This window comes from Typha angustifolia, chromosome 14 (genome assembly GCF_048772165.1).
Source record: "Typha angustifolia cultivar Huaian chromosome 14, ASM4877216v1, whole genome shotgun sequence".
Lineage (NCBI taxonomy): Eukaryota > Viridiplantae > Streptophyta > Magnoliopsida > Poales > Typhaceae > Typha > Typha angustifolia.
In genome coordinates this window covers 8,799,596-8,820,895 of record NC_133252.1, presented here as the reverse complement: position 1 = coordinate 8,820,895, position 21,300 = coordinate 8,799,596, and the positions used below count along the sequence as shown (strand labels likewise).

Genomic DNA, 21,300 nt, shown 5'->3' with positions numbered 1-21,300 from the left:
TTAATCTATATCTCGTCATATAAAATATGTTGAAAGTTGAAACAAATAATAATAAAATTATTCAATTAAATTATAACTCATTTCTTTATTGCAAATGATTTGTTTATAAATGTTGGGCTCAAGTCTACTGATTACCTTCCTAACTCTTAGTAAGACATTAGCATTATTATTGATATTTATAGAGAATTGAAATATTTGATTAAAAGAATATCCTGTAAAAATTTGTTAGTACTCAAATTTCAAAATATTTATAAGTAAAAGTAAATTAAAAACATGCTATTAGTAGTGTGTATGTCTCCATGTAGTTCTATGTTTTTTTTGGAATTAATTAATCGTCTATCGCTTCCTATGATTTGACCACATTTTTTTATTGATTTTTTTGCTCAGCCCATAGTCTTATATAAGAATTTTATTTCAGACTTGTCGTCACTATCTGCAAATTTTAATATTTTGATAGGAGACTTGAATACTGCGGTTATAATTTTAATACTATCCCAAAATGCATTTCTAAGAGTTGTGTTCTTCAAAATTTCATCTAAATTTTGATTTGTAGGTTTTATATTTTTAATTTTTTTATAGACTATTCCTATGATGTAAATATTTGCATAATATTATTTGTCACGACCCAAAATAGGAATCACGACCGGCCATGCATCTCAATATGCTTGAGATGCACGAAGCCTTAATAATACTCTCTATCTATACGATGACGAGATAATTAAATAAAATGAGAATATGCTTTATTAAAATTTTATTACTAAAGGCAATTGGAATAAAATAAACAATGTTAATGTTTTTGAATCTCTAAAACTAAATAAAATAAAATAAAGTCTTCTAATCTAGAGCACAAAATCTAAAAGAGCGGAAGGGTAAATAGGTGAATCCTAAGTGGAGGTGGAATCCGGGTACATCACGCTCAGTCGCCCCGCTGACTATTACCTGAAATAAATAAACAAATACAAAACAATAGAACTCGTGAGCCAACAAATATAGCTCAGTGAGTGGAATCCACTCGAACCAAATAAATTTTTAAAACATATTAATGCTGAATAAATGAACTAAAAGCAACAATAACCATCATAATATGCAATAGACATGCTCTCTACATAATAACAATAGTAACAATAGAGAAATGTTACAACTTGTAACCTTGCACGTTTTTCAATTTATTACATCTTTTTGATATTTATACTGTCATATGTCTCAATGGGTCTAAACCCTGTGGATCCACACCAACTAGAAGTCACCTCGAGATGACGCTCGGGACTTTTCTTCATAGCTGATCCGGTTAGGGTCATCAGAGGGTATCACCCTGTGATCAACACACTCTGTCTTTTCCTCTAACCGTTGAGAGAAGTTAGAGTCACCTAGGAATCTCTCCTAGGACTGTTCCCTAACCCTGCCAGAGTCACCTAAGGAAGTCACCGCAGTGATCTAATTTAGGACTTTCCCCTGGACTTCTAAATAGACTTGAGTCACCACGGAAAATCACAAACGATTTATACCGGGACTGTTCTCTAAGTCATATCAACATTAGTCTCATTTTTTCTTTTCACAATTTTCAATATTAGCACGAAGTATGGTGATGCACTGAATATAATAATTAAATGCACACAGAAAATAAAACAATTAAATTTTCGCATGTACGGATGAAATAAATAGACTTGCATACAGAAATTGCAATAATTTAATTTTTACACATGGGGGTGAAATAAATAATTTGCACACAGAAAATTTACATGGTCTGACAAGAATACGAAATACAATAAAATAAATACGTGAGTGAACCCACTCACCTGAGTCTAGGCAAGACAACCAAAATCTCAAATCTCTAGCCCACGTACTAAAAATCACCACCTTAAATAATAAATAACAATAACATTTTTAATTAAAACAATTATTAAAAAAAAGTTTATACAATTTTACCTAAGAATAATTAATTTGGGCTAAAATAAACCCAAATCAATTGGGCTGGGCTGCAGTTGGCCCGCAGCCCACCCAAAACCATTTCATAAATGGATTGGGCCAAGGCCCAATCCAATTAGATAATGGAACCGGGTCGGGTTCCTTGGATTCGGATCCAACCCGACCCGAATCCATCACTAAAGGGAGAAGATCAGACTCGGCAACCCGAGTCTGTCTTCCCCAAACCGAAGAGAGAGAGAGAAAAAGAGAGGAAAGAAGGAAGAAGAAGAAGAAGAAGAAGAAGAAAAAGAAGAAGAAGAAGGCGACGCCGGCGGCCGCCACTGCGGAGGTTCGCCGGCGCACCCTTAGTTCCTGACGGGATCCGGAGGTAGCGGCCGCGACTCGAAGCCGTCGGCCGGCCCGATTTGCCGACGAGGCCGAAAACCCCCAAATCAGGTAATTTCGAATTTTCTCATTTAAAATTTAATTAAATTAGAGGGGTGGGAGAGGGCTTACGTGGGAGTCGTGTGGTGGTCTCTGCTGGCTCCGGCGGCGCTCCGGCTGGCCGATTCCACGGCGACAACTCCGTCGGTGAAGGAGGATGAAAAGAGAGAGAGAGAGAAAGAGAGAGAAAGAAAGAGGGCGTAGGGTTCCAGAGAGAGAGGATTAGGGCTAATTATAGATTAGGAGAGGATTAAATCTAATCCAATTCGGATTAGATGAAATCCCCCCAAATCAGCTGCGTGCTGGAGAGGGAGAGGGGAGGGGCTGCACGTGCAGAGCACGTGCACCCTCCTTTTTTTTTTTTTTTTTTTTTTTTGGTTTTGACATTATTCTTGTAACGTATGATGTTCTCTAATGCTAAAAGATTAGTGACAAATCTAGTAAAGTTGGGTTTGATGATCTCTTTAATACCAGTTATCTATCTAAGAAAATTAAGAGCCCAACTATGGTTGTATATAAAGTTTCTCTACTTCTAATCTTCATGTATGACTATGCCAATTTTAGGATCTTTAGTAATATCCTCAAACATGAGATTAATATAATGAACAACACATGACGTCCAATATAAATGATGTTTTTTAATTATAAATAATTTTCCAGCAATCTTACAATTGGCCCTATTATTTGTAATCACTTAGAATATTATTTTGTACCTATTTCTTCTACTATCTTATCCATCAATTGACAAATATAATTTGCACTTTTGAAATTAGCATTAGCATTTATAGATTTCAAAAATATTATTTTTATGTTCAAGTACACTAAGAAATTATATTTTTTCTATTTTATGTAATCTACCCATCACATATCAATGTACAACTAAATTCATCTCAATACATCTTAATGTAAGTGTGAAGCTAGCATATATTTAACTCAAAATATTTAGTAGCAATATTATTTAAACTAGGAGGTGAAACACTAGAAATCCAATTGATTGTATAGCATCCGCTATAGTGTGATAATAAAGACTATTAGCTATATTAAATGGATTATGGTTGTATAAGAAAATTTTGGAGATAATTCTACCAATGTAATTCTTTTAATTTTTAATTTTTTTGAGGAGTTGTCCTAATAGTGGTCTGTGTACGATCTTTTTTTTTCTAAAGATATGTATTTGTTAAGAGTAGATTTGCTGGTTCATATTCTCTTTCTCTATGTATATGAATTGATTTAGATCTTTAAAAACTATTACTACTGCTTCTTCTCATCTCTTTATCCTTTCTATACATGTTTCTACTATTTCTCATTGCCTTCCTCACCATTTTCTTTTCATCAGCTTCTTCATTCTGCTCACTGCCATCATTATTAATGTTTATAGGGTTATATATTAATTCTTGACGAATTAATAACTTTCTTTGTTGTGTAGATTGTTTATTATTTTTTTGGCTTATTATATTAGTTGTCATCTGTGTTCTAACTTTCAAAGTCACTTGAGCGCAAGCCCTTACTATTTTTGCCTTCTAGCCAAATATTCTTTCAAAAAGCTGACACCGTCACTCATTTTCTTTCCATATCTGTTGTATTTGATATATTTTTATTGCCCAATAATGCTGCAATGTTATCAGTTAATGTCAGTGTTGTGTGACTTTATTTTTAGTCATTTTAATTTTCCACAGAAATAATTTTAAATAAAGATCAAAATGAAAGATAAATTAATTTAAAATTTTAAAAATGAAACCCTCTCTTTCTTCCTCCCTTTCTCATTATAAGGCTTACTGCCCTAAGCATTTTTTTCTTTTTTCTCTCTTTTCCTCCACTTCTCTCTCTTATTGCTGCAAGGCAAATGTTTTTTTTCTTCTCCTCTCTCTTACTGCAAAAAATATGTTTTTTTCCTGAATTTCTAATTTTTTCTCTCTCCCTTCTCTCTCGTTCTTTATATATCTCTTCCTCCTTATTGCCGCAACCATGGATTGTTTTTTAATTTTTATCCATTCTCTCTCTCTCTCTCTCTCTCTCTCTCTCTCTCTCTCTGTTACTCATTCTTCCTCCCTCTCCACTCATCTCTCTATCTCACTCTGCTACTGTAGCAAATTTTCGGCTGCAGTAAGAGAGAGAGAGAGAGAGTATGGAGGGGCTTGTCGGAGGTCACTAGAAGAAAGAGAAAGAAAGAAAGAGAGAGAAGAAAGAATAAAATAGAATAAAAAATGTACTCATCTGAGGACACCGGAGGTTTAGGTTGCTAAATTTTTGTCGGAGGATGTCCCCAGATGTTGAGGTTGTTGGGGAGCTGTCGACGGGTTGGGTGGTAGAGTAGAGAACGAGAAAGAGAGAGGAGAGAAAAGAGAGAAGAGAGAAAAAAGGTAATTGATGTCCAATCTGTATTTGACTAATCCAACCCGTATCAGGCAAGATCAGCTGATCCTGACTCGATACGGATTGGGTATTGATCGATATCAGGCTGAAACCAATAATCAAACTAGTTTCAACCTTGGATCAGTATCAGTTATGGCCGATCCTGATTCGTAGTTTAGAATATTGATTACAAATCCAACTTAGAAAATCAAAATCAAGTAGGAAAAAGAAACTTGAATCCTAGTCAGATTAAGTAATCTGAATCTTTTTAGGACTAGGAAAATTGAATACTATTCAAACTATGAAAATATATCTAATTCGAACCCAAAAGTGAAAACCAAGAGTAGGAAACATAAAGCTGATAATGAATAAGGAAAGTAAAAGCACAAGTAACATAATCACACGATTTATTTTTAACGTGGAGCTCTCACCAAAGAAAGGATAAAATCAGGGATCCAATCAATCTCTCGGATTATTCTATTTCATTATCAAACGAAGATACAAGATTCTCAACAATTACTTCTACCCTACTCCGGACAACCTCTAATTGAAGCACTCTTGTTCAAACTCCCGTTTCAATGATCTATATAGTGAAGTTGATTGAATTTTCATTTGATTGTTTTTAACTCGATGTGGATTAAATTTTCGACCTCCTCGTGTTGGTATAGATGTCGATATAGACAACTCAGTTCAACTACTCCGAAGTGTTACAAAATGTACTCGGTATTTGACTAGCATTTAGACTGTTCCATTACAGAAATCATGTCACGGTCCGAACCTGCAAGGATTGGTTCGAACCGGTTATATATAATCGCTGAAATTGGCTCGATTTTGAATCCATTCTTCAATTTCTTTGCATGTATAAAACTTTCATAAGTAGTGTGACTTGATTATACACAAAACCAATATTGTATATCATATTTACGAGTGCTTTGTGTCCATGAATTTGTCATGATAAAATATTGCACATACAATGCCAAGGTTATGAATGCTAGTTATTTGTCTTGTTCAAGGCTATAGCCGATTAGCCACATTACAGTAGTTAGTCTCCCTTGAATACCAGTTAGCTCCTCATGCCTAATTAATGATGATTTCTTCATATGTGCTTTCAATGCTACTGAATATCACCATCTTGATGTGTTATTCGGCTATCTTTCTTTCTTTCTTTTTTGTTTCTCCTCGATATAGTTAAAATTTTGGGCAGAGACAAGGAAAAGAATGAAAAGTATAAATCAAAGTCGAAGATGAAAACCAATAACCAAAATCGATTCGGTTTAGAAAACAAAATCCTACTAGTTTAGAAAAGCGATTTAAAATCGAACTTTGAAAATCGAAGTTAAGTAGGAGATAGAAATCTGAGTACTACTCAAACTACAAAAATCGAACTCAATTCGATGAATGAAAAATCACGTAAGAGTAGGAAAATGAAAAGCCATGACCGAATATGAAAAATGAAGCATGACAAATACACCACAACATGTTTTTCTCTTAACATGGAAAATCACTCACGCATAGAGAAAAAAAATCATGGACCCGCCCAAAACCGATTAATCTATTTAATTAAGAAATAGAAATAAGACTGACTTACAACCTTTCTTAACAGTGCAATACTGTAGTGTTTAAGTAATCTTTTGAATAAGAACTGCCTGACTAACTATTCTTTCTCTTTGGTACACACTAGAGCTACATATTAACCTCAAATGCAATGTGTTGATAGGGGTGGTAGGCAAATGATTAGTTCCTCTGATGCTTTAGAATCATCCTCTATTGAAGCTCACAAAGATATATATGGTGATGCTCCTCACAATTGATGAGAATAGAATTGAATTGGGTTCTCTTTCTATTTTCTGTCTTCCTCTAATCCTCTAGATCCTTTTTATAGATGTGAGGAAGGATTTTACTTTGTACTAGGAGAATCCACCAAAGAAAACTCCAAGAATTGGCTAAAGAAATCCTCGTTTTCTGTCCAGTACATGCTCGTCCAAATGCCCTTAAGCGTCCTCCAAACGTCACTTAAGTTTCCTTAAGTGTTTTTATAGATGCGAGGTTTTGAAAGCTGCTTACTGAAACTGAATTTTGGTTGAAATGTTTTGATCTTCTATAAATTATATAACTTGTCCATATACTTGAATCCAAATTGTACAACTTTAGTACATGTAAGTTTGTACATGAATTTGTTATTACACAATAGTTGCACTTATAACAGTGATAGTACTCCTATTATAGAAATTGGAATGTTTAATGAAATGCCTTCTGTATTTAAAATCTGTTTTAAATAAGACTATTCAGGATCGTCATTGTTATTATACTTCCATTTAATTCATATTTTGTATATAATACTTTGAATTTGTCCTATGCTTCAAGCTATTTTTAATCTCTAATTCATACTCTTAAACTCAGAACTCCATCATGAATAGTTGAATACTTAACTACTAGGCCTAATCTTCTATTTTACATTGCCAGCCTATCATACCCTATCATACTTAATATACTTCATACGTGTTTTACCACTTCATCTTAGCTTTTCTTGTTAATTGCAATGCTTTAGTGTATTTTCTCATTAATTCCTCTTACATTTGATTTGCTCATCCTTCCTTCTAGAAGGGGGACCTTTTATTTAGATAAGATCACTCCTTTTTGGTGTCCCATGTAGTTGCCGATGTTTTAAAAAATTGTAGGCCATTGTTATGGATCGTGCGTCCGTTCTCAATCAAGCTCGGATGTAGGAAAGTAGTCTGCGCAGTTGGAGGAGAATATTCTGAAAATATTCTTCCGTGGTCAGAAAATTACAAAACCAATTGTTCCGTATCTTCCTGATTCACATTTTTGATATTCACACCCTTTGCAGATTTTGATTGCACTTAAGGTGAAAATATGCAATATTGCAGTGAAGGTGGAGATGACAGGTGATGGTGATGATGGTGATAATAGTAATGGATTTGGTGGCACGTGGTGTTGATGGGATAAGAATGAGGGGAGAGAAGTTGGTCGAGATTCCGAAAAGGAGGGAGGACCCGACAGTCGAGGGGGATTACAGGTAACCGGTGTCAAGATGACACACGACTAGGGCTTAAACGAGGAGAGAGAAAAGTTAGGGTAGAGGAGGAAGGGAAAAAAATTTAATATTCATTCATAATAATTCATGCCATCCACATCTTAAGATGCTAGCCTAACAAGCCAAATTAACAACCGGTAAACCTAAAAACATTGCATTCTCGCCGATCACGTTCAAACGCACAATTCACATTCTTTATCTGTGTGAACGTATGCAGGCATTTGCAAGGGGCATTCGAACCCGATCTCCCTGCGTTTGAACGCGACATTCAGAATTTTTCTTTTCTGAAGAAAACAATTAAAATAAAACAAGAAATGTGGCCCATAGGTTGTATCCATGCACGAGATGACTTAGTATGGTCCGAATCATATCAGCCATCCCCTAAATGTAAGGTTGTAAAATAACACAAAGCTGCAAAACATTAAAATATCTCCAAGTATCTGCAAGAAAAGCTGTTGTTCCTTAAATGGAGGCGGTTGTTGTTATTGCTGTTGCAAGAGTAGTCTTATAGTGTCAGCAGCCTTTTGGCTGTTGCTTTTCCTGTTCTCAGTAGCAGTCTTCAGCACTAATCCTTACAAGTAAAAACCATGGAAAAAAGAACAACTTCTTAAGAGGAATTACGAATCTCTTAGAATGAACAATAGGTAGGTTTGGGACACAAGTAGGAATAGTAATTTATATTTAATACCTACACTAGAACTGTTAATAGGTGCAAAAACCATCTATTACCAGCTACTAAGCCCAATTGAGTGATTAGGTGCTCAACTGACTGCCTAGGCGGGCATCTAGGTTCAAACCGCCTTAAGGACCTGCCTATCTTTTAGATGGGTGCCTTTGGCGGTCTCCTGGGCGGCCACCTTGATAGTTTTCCAAAACATTGACATCACTGTTGGACTTGTCCAAACAACTGCAGCTGACTTTAATGTACTTTATCTCGTGTGAACATTGTCCATTACTTGTGTTGAATGCAATGATCTTTTATTATACTTTTTTCTAGTGACGCCACTCATCCATCTATGTTCTCAAATTTCCCATTGTGGCACCATGCTTGATTTTTTGTATATGTTATTTTCTAGTTGCCTAATATTCATATCCATAAAGCATGGTCAGTTTTATACTTTAGATGCATTTCTCTGATTTAACATGTGTAGTTACCAACTTAATTACCACATTAAATTTAAAAAAGTTAAAGATGAACTTTGGATGCTGTTATGCATGTATTCATGTTACTGTACTTTATTGCTTGCAGTTCATCCATTTAAATGGTTTTGAAGATCTATGTTTGTTTTTGCTTCAACATAATGCCAAATGTAAATTGATCTTTTATCATGAAAGATAAAAATGCCAATGCTACGGAGATTATTAAAGAAAAGTAGGGAATAAAATATTCTATAATTCAACATGATCATACACACGTGCATTCCTCTGTCTGATGTTCTTCACATTTATGTGAATTATTTAATGACAGAAGTACTTCAAAACATCTTTTTTCTTGAAGGGTCCTGTTGTTAGATCATGACTGGAGTGTTTCTTGAAATTTGTGTTCATTTTCCTTGACTTTATATTGCATAGACATGCAAAGGACTTCTTATGTCAAATGACATCATTATTCTTTACCAGAAACTTTTAATTGTTGGAACATTAGGCTTAGATACAGCAGGTAAGTTTGGTAATAGCATGGATTCATGTGTTGGGCAGCACAGTATGTTCATCATATACTATACCAACAAGATGCGGGCTCCCAACCAAGAGCCTAGCATGGCCTTATTTTATGCAAGGCACACAAGGCTGTGCCAGAATTACTTTGTCGGCTCAGTACTGTGGCACATGGCATGTACAGTAGCAACCTTGTCGGCATGGGCTGCAACGTCATGTATAACCTTGGATATTAGTATGAGCAAATTGTTCCTATTTGTTTCATTCAAGCCATTTACCTGATTTGGCCTTAGGATTGGATGACCTAGTTTCCTCTTTTAATTAGAATTTATATTTTTATTGGTCAGAGAGGAGACAGTTGCTGCACTTGTCAATCTTGGAGCTGATCCAGGTGCAGTTGAGGATCCAACATCAAAATTTCCTCAGGGGCAAACTGCTGCTGACTTAGCATCAATTAGAGGACATAAAGGAATTGCTGGTTACTTGGCTGAAGCACATTTGACAAGTCATCTTTCTTCTTTAGTACTAAAAGAGAGTGCCATGGATAGTATTTCTGCAAGCCTTGCTTCTGAAAAGGCTGTCGAAGCTGTGCAGGAATCAAGTATTGCTGCTCTTGGTGGTAGCAATGGAGAGCAGCTTTCACTAAGAGGATCCCTGGCTGCTATAAGAAACTCGGCTCAAGCTGCTGCACGAATACAAGCAGCTTTTAGAGTTCATTCATTCCGTCAAAGGCAATTGATGGAGAGCAAACATGAAGATACTGAGAACTTGGCTGAAGTTTTTGTGCTGTCCTCTCTAAGTAACAAGCCTCAAAAATTAAGTCATTTCAATGAATCTTTGCATGGTGCTGCTATTAAAATTCAACAAAAATACCGTGGATGGAAGGGGCGGAAAGAATTTCTGAAGATCCGTAACAAGATTGTGAAAATCCAGGTACATTATCAAACAAAGTAATTTGCAGCTACATGTAATTCTGTCATTGCTTGAATATACCATAATCCCTTTTAGCTACTATTTCTGCTTGTCTACAAAATTTGAAATCAAAGTCAACTAACGACAAAGTGTTTATATAGACTTAGTTGAAAATGCAAGCAGAAATATGTGTCTTGCTGGAGGTCAGGCACCAACAATTCCAGAAATGAATTTGTGATGGTTAACTGTCTTATGGGATTCTTCTTCATTTCCATTTCTTTTCATTTACCCCTTCTCTTTTCTTTTTTAATTTCTTTTGAGATTGGAGGTATTTTAGGAAGTGCAGGAAAGTTTAGGACCCTACATGTTGAATGAGGTTACTAGCTTGTTATGAGTTTCTAGTTCTAGCCAACTTCCCAATACTAGCTTGCAAATTCCAATATTGTCCTCTTTATAAAAAATGTAATGTTTTTTTTTTTATCCTTCGTGGGTTGAGTTCTTATTTTTTCTTACATGTGAAGTAAAATTGGTGCAAGGGGTTGATATCAGGGATGAAATAAATTGATATTTTTTAGTAGTATGCTTGTGATTAAATGTGTCAGTGCTATGTTTTGTATGTAGGCATTAATAAATTATTTCGTTCAGTTCTGAAGCTTTTTACATGTAGTCTAGCTACAAATAATTGATGCTCAACAAAATCACCTTATCTTGGAGAGTGATGATGCCTTTGTCTTTCATCATTCTATTTTCACTTCTTAGGTCTTCTTTTCTGGAGGTGATATGTATGTTATGACGATTCTACTATCGTAACATTTTTGTTTGAACAAATGTTATGTTGTCATGATAGGACATATATTTAAGAAATAAAATGTTTGTCACTTGTTAAGAATAATATTTTAATAGATGGTTGCGGATGGTGGTCACCCTTATCGCTTAGGCGGAAGGCGGGCGATAGGGCAAGTTACAAGGCTGTATAGCATTTTTAAATTAAAAAAATAAAAAATAAAAAAGTAAACATATATAATACAAATATTGAATAAATATATGTAATAATATAGTATATACACAATATTTAGTAGTGCGCTATAGCAAATTACTAAATAACATAATCACAATTTATAACCATAATAACAAGTTCACAACCATAAGATCCACAACAACTAACATAAATACATAATTAAAGATTCAAAATTATTACAACTATATGTTCCTAACAACAAGTTCACAACCATAAAAAATAACATGATAAAAAATATTAAAACCATAACAAATAATATATGATCAAAGAACTAATCTCATCTATCAGAGGAAACACTTTCAACTAGATTAAGTGGTTAACAAATAATAGATTAATAGATTAAGTGATTAACAGAATTACAGATTAAGAAAAAAAATGTAAAACAATTCAACAGATTAACTAATTAACAATGAAAACACAATCAATAATTCCTTCAATTAACGCAACAGATTAACAGCCTAGTATAACATATTAACAGATTAAGACAGAAAATTGAAAAAAAAAAAATAACAATTCGGTGTTTGCCGCTGGTGGGAAGAAGTGGGAGAGAGAGAGGGAGAGAGGATCATACAATTTATCGTCGTCCACAATACTTTTCTGTCAGTTGCACTCACAGTTGCTCGAGAGATGAGGATCTAGAGAGCCGTAGAGGAAGAGAGAGCCTTCACTACCGCTAGCCGTGGAAAGGAGAGCTGAAGAGGAAGAGAGAGGGGCTTAGGATTTTGGCGAGCTGAACCGTACCTGATTCCAACTTGACTCATATCCATTAGTTTTAAGATTTGGCGAGCTGAACCGCTAGCCCGCTAGGCCCACTTGGCATTTTTCAGCGACTAGGTGGCTCACAAAGGTGAGTGAGCGCCTTTTGCCAGCGCCAATTGAGATGTGGCGAGTTGGCCAGTGCGCTATCCTGACATGGCAGCTACCAAAAACACTATTCAAAACATTGGTCAAGAAGACGAGCACCATTTCTTTTTCATGAAGCTATTTGTTACATGTTGTCGTTCTGACTTCTGGGATTTCTGGGAAATGGTAAGGAGCAAGTGAATTAGAGAAGGTTTTGGGGAAGAGGAGTTTAATAATAAATAATATATCCAACACTTGTTCTTCTCTCCTGTGAATGACCAGACTAATACCGAGTAGTTTTGCTTTCCCTAAATTCTGGAGTCTATAGGACTATTAGTTCCTTTATTAAATATCTTTGTAAAATGGCATACTAATGTGTGAGGCCCTCACCAATGCTTGTCCAGGAAGGTCAAGATGTGTGCAACCTTTCTTCTGTATATGTTTGTATGTTCAGTTGAATTGCAATATATATGTTTTCTATATGTATGCCAAGTTGTCATCCAGCCACCTTCCTACAGTTAATATACGAAATGCGTGCCACTGCATGGAATTACACATGCATGCTTGCCTGAGAAACTTGCGTATGTTATCTTGGAAACACCATCCTGACTGGTATGCTACCACTGTCCTAACCAACACATACTGTATTGACAGGCTGCTAACACATCTCATGCTGGCAGCACTTAAAAACTTGAAAAACATATAGACAGCAACTAGGTCAGGTCTCTGTATTGCTGGTGAGGCTTATCCAGGGTAAGTTCACAAGATTTTTTTTCCATGGATTTTCAATAACAGTGTGAATCTTGTAATGCAATTTAATATTAAAAGTTTAAAACCATATTTCTGCTATTCCTACTTCATGCCATCTTAGGGAACTGTATTTGTCCCAAAATTCCTCTATTGCGGTCATCAGAATTATCAAATATTAACTGTGTGCATTTTCAGTTTTAAAAAATAAACTGACCTTCAACTTTGTCTTTCTTGGACAATGAGTGTCTGATTAGGCTATATTCTTTATTATTTGGAAGAATATGGGTATGCAAAACATGTGATACGAGATGGATGTATCACTGCACACTTAGCTTGCTGACCAGCTTGTTTCAGGCACACGTGAGGGGACATCAAGTTCGGAAGCAATACAGAAAAGTAGTTTGGTCTGTCAGTATTGTTGAGAAGGCTATTTTACGTTGGAGGCGTAAAGGTGCTGGATTACGAGGCTTCCGAGCTGCGAAAGTTACTGACATTGAGCAGGAGGCTGCAAAGACTGATGAATATGAGTTTCTTCGTCTTGGACGGAAACAGAAGGAAGCTGGTATTGAGAAAGCTTTGGCAAGAGTTCAGTCAATGGCTCGTTATCCAGAAGCTCGTGATCAGTACATGAGATTAGTGGCATGTTCCAGTAAGTCTAAGGTGATTCACTCTCTTTCTGTTTATACATCTAATGTAATTTAATTAATTTGTTTTTAATACTTATGGTATTGGAGTCAGTAAAACAAAGCTTGTTCAACTGGTCTAACTATGCTACTAGAGTGGGCTGTATAGTTTTATCTTTATGTCAGTGTATTTATTCAAAATATAAGACCTGTTCTGTGTTTTTATTTTAATCTAATCTTTTATCTTTTCTGGTTCAGTATTTCCTTTCTTGCATATGCATAGAAGATAATATGTTTTATTTTTACTCATGCTGTCCTATTATGTCTTGACAATCTGTGGAACACGAGATGTGGAAATTGCATGTCTAGTTTTAATTGTTAGGATGTGTGTTTGTGTGTATATATATATTCTCTGTTATAGTTCTACTGTAATCTAAGGTCATATTTCAATTATCATTGCAAAGCTTAGCTTGCAGATATTCTTCTTTAGGAATTGATAGTTATATTATGTATCACATCATGAGATTAATTGTGAGGGAAGAGAATTCTGATTTCTTATTGGGCAGCATAGTCCATGCCACCCAAGTGGTCTTGTAATTACAGGAACTTGGCACAATAAGTAGGTTCTAGTACATGAATCTTTTGTTTGATTTCCTATTGGTATTTACATCTTGTACTCTTGTGATACGGACTGGGTTGTATCAGATTGTATCATGAAGATATTGGACTCAATGAATCGAGTCTATTTATTTTTTAATTGATTTATGTTCATCTTTTATGTAAGTTTTTAAGGCTAAATCCGAGTAGGACGTATTATACCTGACCTCTATATATAAAGGGGCTGAGTTTCTTTGTTTATTAATCTAAACAACCAAGTAATGAAGCACGGACATGGACATGGGACACGGACACTACACGATATGGACACAGCGACACAGCAAATTTTGAAAATATAGGACATGGCGAAATAAATAAATAAATAAATAAATATATATATATATATATTATTGATACATCTAAAGTAAAAGATTGTAATCTAATAGTGTTAAATACACGTACATCAAGCTATAAGAACTAAGAAATATATATCAAGCTGTAAGAACTAATTTAAGAAGAAATGTATTAGAAATTTAACAATTTAACTGAGCAGAGAGGCAATAGATATTTAAATTTAATATAATTAGTTTATCACACTAATTAGAATTAATATAAACAACAGATATTTAAATTTAAGCCCTAATGCTCTCTCGGTGAAAAAAAAAGGAAAAATGAAATTATGAAAGGCTTTAAAGGAGAGCATAGACAGTGAGAGAGAGAGGAGCTACTTGTGGGGAGGGAGAGAGAGAGGAGCTGCTTTAGGGGAGCGAGAGAGAGAGTAGAGAAGCTGCTTGTAGGGCGACAGAAAGAGAGCAGAGGAGCAAAGAGGCAGTGAGTGAAAGAGAGAGAGAGAGAGAGAGAGAGAGAGAGAGAGAGAGAGAGAGAGAGATAACCTTGCCATTCGACGCAGCCGTCCGTTGCTCGCCGCCGCACAATTGCGCACCGTCGGGCAATCGTTCGCCGCCACACTATCGCTCGCCATTGTGCACTATCGTCCTCGGCTGAGAGGGATTTGGGGCTGAGGCCTGAGAGATTTAGGTTTTAGTTTCAAAGGGGTGGGTTGGGAGGGTCCGGAGAGTTTTTAGTTTTGGGTTTGGGTTTTAGATCCAAATTAATAAAAATTGACCCAACTCGACCCATTAAACATTAGCCAAAATTCCTATCGTGTCCTGCCCGTGTTCTAGTAGTGTCCCGCACTTGTCCTCTTTTTTTAATTTTTTTTTTATTACGGATACTCCGGACCCGTGCACGTGTCCGACGCGTGTTTGTGTCTGACACGGACACCTCCTCCTGGGAGAGGTGTCCGTCCTTCCTAGTATCCAAGCATTGATAAATTATTTTAGTCTTGAGTTTATCTTAGGAGTAAGGGTAAGAATAAGATAATCTAGAAGTAGAAGAAAGTTGATTATAGCTGTTTATTTTCTTAGGAGTAGATCTAAATTATAAACCATATTTTACCTCCAACCCATAACTACCATCACCTCCATAAGCTGCCCTACCTTACGGTCATCCACCACCATCCTTGGTCCTCTGCCATCCTTTGATGACTGCCACAACATTAGATATTTTCCGTTCTGACCTTGCTTTACTATTTTAATTTTTTTTTTTTATCTAGACATTTTATTGACATGAAACTAGAGCCATTAGAATCCTATCTCCTGAGGCTACCACTGTCTAAATTTTCATAATTTTCTTACCGCTAGATCGGTCCAAACTTGGTCCATCACATTGATATCAGAGCTGACTCTAAGACCTTGATCCACTCTTCTGAAGATATTTTCTTATCTGACCATTCGATATGTAGGAAATTACATTCACTAGAAAGATCTTTTTCAGGCTACAACCTATCAAAATTTCATATTGATCCAACGACCAAATCTACCGAAAGCCCTCTCGAAAGATCCATAGAAATTTCTGTCCAGAAATTGATTTGAATTGGGTCAAGCCGGTTCATATCAAATTGCTATAAGGGAAAGTACCTATCTTCTAGTAAGGTATATGGTTGTAAACCCTTGTACTATCTGTTCTAGTTAATATCATACCCACCATTGTCTACAATGATTTTATGTCAGTACATCTATAAGTCATTATGAGTTTATGACATCAAAGTACTAGCAGATGATGATCTGCATGAACCTCAGGTTGATGAATTTCAACACCATTTACGGAATGGACTAATGTTACTTCTGTTAAATTTTTTGGTAAGTAAACTCTAGGGACCTAATGTCCTATCTTGGAAGTGTGTATAGTTTTAAACATAAACACATTATACAAATTAGCCTACATACTACATAATAAGGTTATTGCTCTATTTATAGTTTCTCCAAGACCTACCTATGTAGTGGAACATCTTAGTTAAGCTTAAAACATAGAAATTATTTATTTGAGAAATATTTTTCGAGATCCTAATACTATTTTCTTTTATTCATCTCTTTTTGAGCTCCATATAAGTATTCAGAGTGGTGTGTTTGGAATAGTTGTTACCTCCTCAATCTTCTTAGCTGTCACTCCACCATCCTTTCCCATTTCTTCATGGTATATTTATACATTGTGGTGTTCATCACTTTTGCTCTACAAATGATTGTGGTGTTTTTGTTTATAATGGGACCCTAATTCTCTTACTCATTTGTACTTCTGTTTGAGTAATGGAAAGCTTTTGCATTCATGATATCTCATTTAGCTGATAAATTTTGAAATTGAAGACTTAGACATTTAATGCAAAAAGTTCAATTTTCTAAGTATGCACCATTTGAGATCACAAAGTTCAATTTTCTACTGTGTCTTTTGTGAATGGATGAAGTTACAAAAGTGAGTCTCACCTTTGGTACTTTAAAGATGAATTTAAGTGATGAGTGGCTAGAATAGGCTGTGCAGTATTTACCTTGCCGGCATGGTACCAAAACATTTGCACAATTTCCAAACGCTGCACGGCCTGGCCTTGAACTAGGCCATGATGGGTTGTGTGTTTGCAATGGTCCCTGATGCCAGGGACCTGCCGTGCTTATGGGCTGATGGCACAAGATATACTGGCATGATAACCGTGCTTTAGATTAAATTTTTTTCTATAAACCTTATATAGCTTTATCATCAAATTTATGTGTAGTTATTGCTGCCACAGAACAATCTAGTTTACCTCTTTGAACTTTCCAAAGTGTAGTGATTAACAAATCTGTTGCTTCAGCTTCCACTTTGATTGTTTTTTGGAATCCTTTCTTTTTTCTTCTTGTTTTATGTTTCTGTCATCTTCTCAACAGGAAGTCATCTCCATCTGCCACTAGATATTTGTCGCATTGTACTTGTTTTACCAATCAATACTTGTTAGGCTACCCGGTCATTGGCTTCTGATTTTTTTGACAATTTCTGGTTTGTTTTTCTCTATGTATATATCCTTATAGCAGTTATTACTTAATTTCATTTCACTGCTTTGTTCTAATCAAAGGGGAAATGTTGGTGTTCCTTATTATTTCTCACTATTGAATCACCTTTGCTATATGAGATGTTGGAGTACTTGATATAGGATCTATTTGGTATTCTTTTGATCTATAGACTGGTAACCAAAAATATTTTTACTGAATTACTTAATTAGAATTATCTTGCTTGAGTTTGTATTGAACAAGTTTTCATGTCAAATAGCATAATGTTAAATATATGAGTACCTGTCCCTTTGGCATGTGACTGCCTCATTTGCAGGATAACAAGATGGCAACATTTATGCAGCATATCTTAAATCCTAGTTTGCCTAGTGGATTCCTTAACCCTGCCAATATGTCTGCCCTAGTTTTATTTTCTCTATTTCATTTTGTCTTTTTGTTTAAACTTGATTCCTATTCAATAGAATATAAAGCTATAAATTACTTCTCATAGCAAGGAAAATAGAAATCTCTTCCTAGGGGCATGTCTATGTTTACCTGCACATTTTGCCATCTCCTTTGTCTTGAATCGGTTTTCTGAGTTATTTTCTTTATGAAAATGTTTCTTCTACAGTTGGGAGACGGTGAAACCTCCTTGCAAGTACAAAGTCATGGAGAAGAAAAGAAGCTAGACGAGGATCAATCTGCACCTATGTTAGACTAAACTAATACCAGTCTAGTTTGAGTTGACTATTGCTAGGGTCTTCAGCAGCATTCTACAGTTCTCACCAACGCATGATGGTTCTGTAAGTAGTCTGACTTGCAACATGTAAAGGCTATATGGCAAGTGTGAAAAGATAGGAAATATTATACATATGAATGACAGAAAGCCCTTTGTGAACAGAAGGTACCATGATACCAATGGGTGGTATGTATTGGGATATATTTGTCGACCAGGTTTGGGACTGGCATTGACTCTGACAATAAGAATTAATTTTTCTTTTTATGTAGCATTTCCAACAACAGTAAGTTTTTCTTCTGTTGATTGTATTGTTAGTCTTTGCATTGCCTTCTATTGCACCCATGTAAGCGTCAGTAAATCATTGCTATTGTTACCCATGCTTTTTAAAACATGGTCACTTGAAATGTGTATGCATGATCATTTACCTATTGTAGCAGGATTGTTGAGGTTGTCAACCCACTTTCCATCTCTATTCAGAGTGACAAGGCGAAATCATAACAAAGAAGAGCAGTTTTTCAAAGAGTTGAAGATATTTTTACATGTATGAACCAACTAATGTTTTCACTGGTAGTATTATTATGGAGCATGGACTCGGCTGGTTTGGTAGCAATTACTGGAACACCTCTGGTTTGCAGGAAGACAACGGCACCCGTCTTCCCAGGAGAAGTATGATTTGGAAATTTTCTGCCCTTTCTGGAACTTAAAAGTTATTTACATTTGTCTTTTCTCTCTTGTAAGTGTTGGTTTTGTATCTTGGTTTCCGCATGAGTTATTGTAATCTGCATATATAAGACCGTACTGATTGTTGGTAAGCATATAGAAAGCTAATTTCTCAACAAAAGCATATGAAAACTGACTTGAATAGTGCAACAAAAAATTGTGTGGTATTATTATGGAATCTGAGAAGTTCTTTGTAATCCCTTTTTAGAATAAATTAATATTTGGGTTCGTTTCCAAATGTGATGCTGCATTTATTAATATAGAGCATTTCCTCTTAGTGTACTTAAGAAAAAAAGGAGCCCATTTTGATGGTGTAACTTTCTATGATATAATATGAGAATCTCATTTTTGAGGTTGGATGCGAACATGTTATGCAAGGAATAAATTAGAGGATGCTTATGCTATTGAGGTTAATGCCTGAAAGTTTATCAAATGATGTTTATGCTATTGATTGTAGGGGGTGCAAAGTTATCAAGTCACACATTATAAAAAGCAACAAAAAAAAATAAAAGAGAATTGACCGATATTTTATGTCTACCTATTGATGGCTTTGTTCTTTAATGTTTGTTTTAGTATCACTATTTTTGATGTGATGGTCAGTCAATATTAAAACAAAAGTCTTATAATATTAGGATGAAGTTAAAACTAATTTTATATAGTTTTTTTTTAACTCTAATACATGATCGTGCATATTTTATTAGTAACAGTATTAGAGCAGTAAATGAAAAATTATAACTAATCATAATAATTAATCAAAACTCTAATGTGCATAAAATTTTCTGAAATATTGAGGTGTAGAACAAAAGTTGAAACAATCACCTGAGATTAAATGCTTTGATTGTTGTTACTAGTGTCCATGAATTTATTGAAGTTTGCCTTTCCCTTCACGATATAATTTTCAATCTATCCTCAATAGAGACAATTATCTCCTATTTTTAGATAGGTTTAGATTATTTTAGATAGATTTAGGTTAGAATAATGGCGGACCCACCTGATATACAGTGTTGATGACTCGACCAAATAAGCTATATATATATATATATATATATATAAAGAAATTATGGCTTTAGTCGTGTAATAATCGTAAACTTATTCTAGTATAGTGATGTTTATGCTAGTTCAGTATCCAAATAGTGATTTGTCTCCATATTAATTTATTAAATTTACTTCTCCATTTCCTCTTATATTTAATATTTTATATTTACCAACAGAATTTAATTATCATTTTGCCTTTAAAAGAGATCATTTTTATCATTCTGTCTTTCTCCTGTCATTTATCCGATATAACGAATATTTTAGCTATTTGTTTCATTTAGATTTATTATTTTTTTTACATCAAAGTACAAGTATCATACTATTGATTGGTATAAACAATTTTAGGCAAGTTTAAGAAATAAATGATAACTAAAATTAGTTTAGAAGGGAGTTCTTAGGGCTGTCAAAATAATCAAGCCGGGCTCGAGTTTGGCTCAAGTTCGACTCGATAATGCTCGATTAAGCTCGACTCGAAAATAGGCTGAGCCGATTTTGATTATTAAAGCTAGGCTCGAAATTAAATTCGAGCCAAGCTTGATCCCGAGCCGGCTCGATCGCATCGGCTCGATAAGGCTCGAATATATATATATATATATATATTATATAATATAAGTAATATTAAACTAATATGAATCATCAGATCAAAACCCTTTCACCCATTTAGAATTTGTCATTATTTTCTGACATAATTATCTTTATTGTTTGTAATTTATATTTTGATTGCTTGTAGTTTTTTGACACAATTATCTTTGTTAATTATAATTTATATTTTAATTGCTTGTAGTTTTCTAACCCATCTTTATTACTTGTAATTTATATTTTGGTAATATTTATATCTTTATAGTTGAATTAAGTTTTATTTTAAGCTTGATTCAAACCTAAATTAATTCAAGCTTGCTCAGGCTTAAAAATGGTTTGAAATTAATAAGACTTAAAATTGCTAATTGAGCAGCTCATTTAAGCTTGTTTAAGCTCGAAATTAGCTCGCGTTTGAAATTGACTCGGATTGAAATTATTTCAATTTAAGCTTGATCATAAAAATAGACTCAAAATTAATTTCAATCTAAGCTTGATTACAGCCAGGCTCGATCAAGCTCAACTCGTTTACACCCCTAGGAGTTCTACAACCAAATACCATTTTTACGACAAAAAGAGGGCAAATGCCTCCCAGTCCCTCCTCCCTCTGTGCTCCGCCAATGGGCCAGTCCCATAGACCTTTCCTTCACCCATGTATTCTAAAACCTTTTTAGATTGTATGTTATTCGCGAAGTAGTCATCAACTGACATGACATATCACA

The 21,300-nt window shown here is 34.9% G+C and overlaps 1 protein-coding gene across 1 annotated transcript in view; it reads left to right on the top strand.

Annotated features, from left to right (window-relative positions):
* LOC140775604 (calmodulin-binding transcription activator 3-like) overlaps nt 1-18,578 on the top strand; it is a 48,766-nt gene extending 30,188 nt beyond the window's left edge. Inside the window, exons 12-14 of the mRNA XM_073118985.1 lie at nt 9,760-10,345; nt 13,290-13,595; nt 18,140-18,578. Of these exons, the coding sequence (XP_072975086.1) occupies nt 9,760-10,345; nt 13,290-13,595; nt 18,140-18,229 (982 nt within the window). The 3' untranslated portion in view covers nt 18,230-18,578. The remainder of the gene's footprint in view (nt 1-9,759; nt 10,346-13,289; nt 13,596-18,139) is intronic.
* Nucleotides 18,579-21,300: the final 2,722 nt, after the last annotated feature.